Source organism: Notolabrus celidotus, chromosome 2 (genome assembly GCF_009762535.1).
Source record: "Notolabrus celidotus isolate fNotCel1 chromosome 2, fNotCel1.pri, whole genome shotgun sequence".
Lineage (NCBI taxonomy): Eukaryota > Metazoa > Chordata > Actinopteri > Labriformes > Labridae > Notolabrus > Notolabrus celidotus.
The window spans coordinates 235,562-241,561 of NC_048273.1; the positions used below are offsets into that span (position 1 = coordinate 235,562).

Genomic DNA, 6,000 nt, shown 5'->3' on the forward strand with positions numbered 1-6,000 from the left:
TTCATCATCTACTATCACATGAAATCTCCTCTTTAAGGAACAGGTATGTTCTACATGTCTCCCTCCCTCCCTCCTCCATGTAGGAGCCACGAGGGGGTAAAGGTCAATCTAAAGTTTCTCTCAGTCTGTTTCTTCATCTAGTCTGTTTCTGTTTCTTCATCTAGTCTGTTTCTGTTTCTTCATCTAGTCTGTTTCTTCATCTAGTCTGTTTCTGTTTCTTCATCTAGTCTGTTTCTGTTTCTTCATCTAGTCTGTTTCTGTTTCTTCATCTAGTCTGTTTCTTCATCTAGTCTGTTTCTGTTTCTTCATCTAGTCTGTTTCTTCATCTAGTCTGTTTCTGTTTCTTCATCTAGTCTGTTTCTTCATCTAGTCTGTTTCTTCATCTAGTCTGTTTCTTCATCTAGTCTGTTCATCTCAGGGTGGTTGTTGTTGATTTGATTTTATTCTATCTGTTAGATTATTTGCTTGATCTTTTCCCCCCTCAGTTGTTTTTTATTTCATCTGACATTGTTTTGGAATAACTGAATATAACATTTACACATACATATACATGTGCCTATGTGCATCATTATGAGTTAGTCTGTGTCGGTATGTGTATGGTCTGATATGTTTCTCTAATTAGACGAGTTGTTATGTTCACCGTTTTAAATAATCCGTCAAATGCATGTTTATGGCTGAATTTGTTTTGTCTGTTTTTTTGTTGTTTGTTTGTTTTTATTTGTATTTTATTGTATTGTCATTATTTGTGTGTCTTTATTGAATTTTTGTAAAAACAAACATTTCAAATCATAAAAAAGGAATATTCTGTATCTTGAATTTCCTAAATCAAATAATAATTAATAAAAATAACAAATAAAATAAATAAATAAACCATATGAAATCTGAACATTTTAAATGTTGGTTTTATCTTTAAGGGTTCCTTGACTATTTATTCATCTTACTCCTCCTCTATAACTTTCACACCAACAGAACTTATTTCAGACACATGCCATCACTTTTGTGTGATTGAATTATCGTCAGCGATCACCAAAGTCGACTTTTCCTCTTTTACACATTCCAAGGAAAAGGGCGAAAAAGTAAGACTCGGTTAAGACTGATCCTCATGATTTGGACAACATAAAAGTTGAGAGTGAACGACTCAGAGTTTTTTTTGCCCTGAGAAAAGTTTTTATCCTTTATCTGGAATATTTGTCCACCTCTGTTATGTACAGGTGTGACTGTCAGAGAGGAAAGCTGTTCTTTCTCTCCAGAGTGTGAATTTGAAGGCTAAAATAACCCACCCTCCCCACAGGCACTGACTTCCACAAACACTTGTATTTGTAGTCAGTATCTGTACGCATGCTAAGCCTTGATGGAAGACGTATATCTTTAAAACAACACAAAACCTGGGGAGCTTTACCTTTAGTGCTCCTTCCTCCCTCCTTCTGTGAGGTGAATGTTAAGAATACACACTCACAATGACTCAAACACTTGGAAAAAACATTCACCTGCAATTATTTCTCTATGAAAGCTGTGATCAGGATCTACACACACAAGTTGTGAGACCACACAAAGAACTAGCAAACACAGTATGTCTCACATCCTGTTTAAAGAGGGTATAATAACTTCAAACGTGTTGACTTTTATTGTATTAAGGGATTCATGTGTTGATATATGATTAATTTCAGTGTATTTTGAAGGGTGGTACACATTTATTCAACACAGTGGTCATTCATTGTGTTCACATGCAGGGAGGTAGACTGGTTCTGAAGCGCTGTTCTGAGGCCAATTGGCGGCGGCAGCCATATTGCAATTAGCAAACTGTAAGCTGCATTCAACACAGTACAAATGAATCTTTGTAAACTAAGGCTGGTTTTAAATGCCGACAAGACTAAGGTGATGTATTTCTCCAAGTCCAAGAGGACGGTGAAAAATGACTCTAAGATTTTCACCTCCACAAATGAGGAAATCGAATGTGTCCCAACATTTAAATACTTGGGTTTTCTCTTAGATGAAAATCTTTCTTTTAATCATCATATTGAGAGTCTTACTAAAAAACTGAGGGTGAAGTTGGGTTTCTTTTATAGAAACAGACACTGTTTTTCCTTTGCTGCGCGTAAAAAGCTCATTCTAGCTGTAATTGACTGTGCTGATGTTCTTTATATGCATGCTTCCTCTGCCTCTCTGAAAATGTTGGACTCTGTGTACCATGCTACATTGCGGTTTGTTTCTGGTTTAGGCTTGTCTTCCTTATACAACAGAAGAATGGAGCATTGGTATATCTTTCTTTATAAAGCCGTACTTCAGGAGCTGCCTTCTTATTTATGCTCCTTATTGACTCCTAAAGTTGTCAGTGGCTGTCATCTTCGGTCCCATGGACAGATTCTTTGTGTCATTCCTCAGACTCGCTCTGTTTTTGGTAAAAGTGCTTTTAATGTCTTTGCTCCCTCTTCTTGGTTTGAGCTTCAGGGTCGCCTGAAACTGGACTGTTTAATTCTATTGGAGGATTTTAAAACTAGGATAAAGGATGATGTGATCAGCTTGTGCTCATGCTTTAAAGCTTAACACTGATCATTTATAAATCAATGTAATAGTTACTTGCCACTGTATGCTTTGTCCTGTTCTATTAGTGAAACTTTTTATGCTGCTGTCTCGGCCAGGACTCCCTTGAAAAAGAGACTTTGTATCTCAATGGGAATATTCCTGGTAAAATAAAGGTTAAATAAAATAAAAATAAAAATTGCTGCTGTGGAGCGAGTGTGAGGTAAAGAGGCGGGGCTTTGAACCTCCTCGCCAACAGCTACAGTGTTCCCGCCTGTCAATCAAGTCAGCTGTGCCTCTCATTGGAAGACTCGTAATCTCAATATTTTTGAAATTGCCGCGTTAGAAAATATCCCCCCTCACAGTGTGAGCCGATCAAGAAATTATCTATCCAGACTCCACTGGTCTTTTGATCCAGGCTCTAAACATGTTTATTTCTGCTGTAAAGATCGGCTCTTTGAATTGGTGTGTATGTGGTTTCTGGTACTTCCGGAGCCAGCCTCAAGTGGATCCTCCATGAACTGTAGTTGTTAACACTTCCTCATTGGACTCATATTTTTAGACCGAAGGTTGGCCGCTTGAAAAGAGTTTAAATTCATAATTCAAAGAATAACGCTTTTCCTTCAAGGAAAGCTATTTAGCTGAAGTGAAAGTTTTGTGTTATGTGTCATACAATAAAAGTTTTGTGGGGTTGTATTTGCTCTCCACATGATGTCACTGAGGACTGAAAAGCATCTGTTCACAAAAGTTTTCACGACACTGTCACGGCAGCAAACCAGGATGAAGGATACGTATAAACACAGCAGCCTCGGGGTGTTGGACGGCTTCAGTGTCACCGACAGAAACTGCTCCAGCTTCTCCTTCAGCTGTGGTACCCAGGAGTCCTGAACATACAGAATGAAGAGTTATTCTCATCATATAGGTGGTGTTAGGTAACAATGCTGCACATGTATTTAGTAACAAACAAGTAGGTAAAGTTCCATAAATAAAAAGGCACCTGGAAAAGATCTTTGAAGGAGGGATGGATGGTTGGGTTGGGAACAAAAGGCAAAGCATAATAAGGCAGGAACTTTGTGCTCTGGCTCAGTGCTGCCCCCCGAGTCTCCAGGTACCGCTTGAAGAAGGAAATTCTCTCCTCGAACTCAGCTTGGTCCTAAAGACAGATTCAGGTTTTTATTTCATTCCACAAAATGTCAGTTCAGAGAAGAGATGACTTGACATTTATAGAAATAGATGTTCGTGTATCATAGAAGTTAGAGCCGATTGATTCTGAGATCCCTGAGAGAAAGCTTGCAGCACAGCTTAGTGGACAAACTGAATAAGAGCACTTATAACTTTCAGCTGTAGGGCAAAGAGAGTCCCAGATACACTTTAGTTTTATAGACTCAAAAAGATAAACACTCCGTGAAAGAAAATGTAAGTAAAATTGAATCTACACACATGTCTGCCAGGGTGCCTCCTCAGGGGGTAGATGGTGAAGTGGATGTGAAGGTAGAACTCCAGACTCTGGGTCTCAACGTCTGTGTCTTTAACTTCAGCAGGAATATGGTCGGCCCACAGCTCGAAGAAGACTTTGTGGTCTCCATCGTCAAAAGAACTCAAGAGGTCCTTCTGCAAAGATTCAGGAGAAGAGGGTTTGGAAAACAAAATATTGTCTGTATTATCAGCCATAACAAAAAAATGCCTAACTTTACAAACAAAAAGTTAAAAACAAGTGACTTTAACAATCTGGACTGTCCTACCCTTATGTCCTAAGAGGCAACATCTAATCATTTGTAGAGGCAGAGTGGAGGACAGTGGCACAACTTCCAAAGTGCACAGACAGGAAAAGAAAGTCTAAAAAGGCCAAAACTCCAGCGACACTTATAGTACAAAGAATCACTTTATTCTTAGACCAACGCGATTCAGCTTGTGGCTTTTATCAGACCCCGATGAAGCCCAAAAGCTGAAACATGTTGGTCTAAGAATAACTAATAATTTGCAATGTATGGCCAAATATTTTCTCCATTTTCCACTCCCATATTCTTATACATATTTGAATATTTTCATTAAATTTTAGACATATACAAAATACATGACTGAGAGGGGGAAAGAGTGAGAAAGGAAACAATAATAATAATAATAATAATAATAATAATAATAATAATAATAATAATAATAATGGAGAGGGTAATATTTGGGGGCAGTATATGTCTTGTAGCCAGCGCTTCTGGGAAGGTGGCGTGTGTTTTTCCCACAGAAGCAGGATGAACCGCCATGTTGGAAGTAAAGAGAAGGCCAACACTGCTGCCTGGTTAGCTGAGATCCTGCATTCATGTGGAGCAACCCCAAATATGGCTGTCACAGGGTTTGGCTCAATCCGTGTGCCACACACTTCGGATAGAGCGTTAAACACCTCCGTCCAGAAATGCCTGATCTGTTTTTCCACCTTGACAAAAACCACCTGCAGGAACATCAGGTGCATCGCTCACCTGGATGATAAGAGTCTTTGAGTCTCTGAGAGCGCTCCCCTGAGGCTTCGAGACAAGCTTGCCTTTGCTTTTGCACTCCTTGTCAAAACTGTTAACCGTGTCTTCAAAGTCCTCAAACTTAAGGAACTGCAAAAAAGGAACAGAAATACAAAACAAGCAATGGCATCAGCTCCAATTTATCAGTGTAGGACAGAGTAACACGTAACCCCAAAACACATCTCTTGTATTAATCACTGCTTATTAGAGTAAACTGTGTGTCTGCTCTCTAAATGTGTTTCCTTACCTCCTTTATCATCCCAAGAAGATCAGCCTCATTAGCCAAGATGTCCCCCATCCTGGCTGCCTCTCTGGAACTCATGTGAATGTCAGAAACCTCTCAGACCCCCTGCTGGTTAAAACATTCATCAAGGTGTCTCCTCTCAGGAAGCATCACACCGAGCCTGGAAGGATAAAGTGTAGATTAAATATATTATATATAAACTAAATAACTTCATCACAGAGGAGTTTTATAATCTTGCTTCTTCTCCAGATTCGCTGCTGAGGGGAAATATTTTTATTGGAGCGTCAATTTTTAATATTTTGAACCAGATGAAACTTCCACTGTTCACTGATCAGAGTATTAAAGCAGCATGAACACAGGCTAGGTTTAATTAAGGTGTCTAAATAATAATTAGATTATCATGTGAACTTTACTGTGAACACAAACCATGGTAAACATAGAAACATGTATGTTGTCCTAGCTGTCATGCTAATCAGCTAACGTTCCTCTTGTTTAAAGAGAACATGAATATCCTTCTCACCTTTTTCACTCAGCAGTTTCTTTCTGATGTTGTTTCCACATTAAAGTCTCCATCCGAAGTTTAAACACTCCATGCCCCAAAGGAAGGTTCTCTAACTCTGATATTAGCTTCACAGCTAGCTGCTAGCTGGCAACCGTACACAGAAAGGACGCTCAGACACCTAGCAACAAAAGGCAAGCAACCAAAGGGCTGGAAACACGTGCCGGAAA

At 39.1% G+C, this 6,000-nt stretch overlaps 1 protein-coding gene across 4 annotated transcripts in view; it reads right to left on the minus strand.

The window, feature by feature from the left end:
- The window catches only part of LOC117806137 (lisH domain-containing protein ARMC9), a 29,454-nt gene extending 23,454 nt beyond the window's left edge, over positions 1–6,000 (minus strand). For 2 of the 4 annotated variants that reach the window (XM_034674855.1, XM_034674880.1), the window contains exons 1-7: positions 5,792–6,000; positions 5,275–5,431; positions 4,992–5,117; positions 3,961–4,131; positions 3,518–3,673; positions 3,312–3,404; positions 1,400–1,424 (exon numbers count right to left, since the gene is read on the minus strand). In XM_034674855.1, coding sequence (XP_034530746.1) covers positions 1,400–1,424; positions 3,312–3,404; positions 3,518–3,673; positions 3,961–4,131; positions 4,992–5,117; positions 5,275–5,349 — 646 coding nt within the window. In that variant the 5' untranslated portion in view covers positions 5,350–5,431; positions 5,792–6,000. The remainder of the gene's footprint in view (positions 1–1,399; positions 1,425–3,311; positions 3,405–3,517; positions 3,674–3,960; positions 4,132–4,991; positions 5,118–5,274; positions 5,432–5,791) is intronic. The other 2 variants (XM_034674870.1, XM_034674862.1) reach the window with 1 other exon arrangement.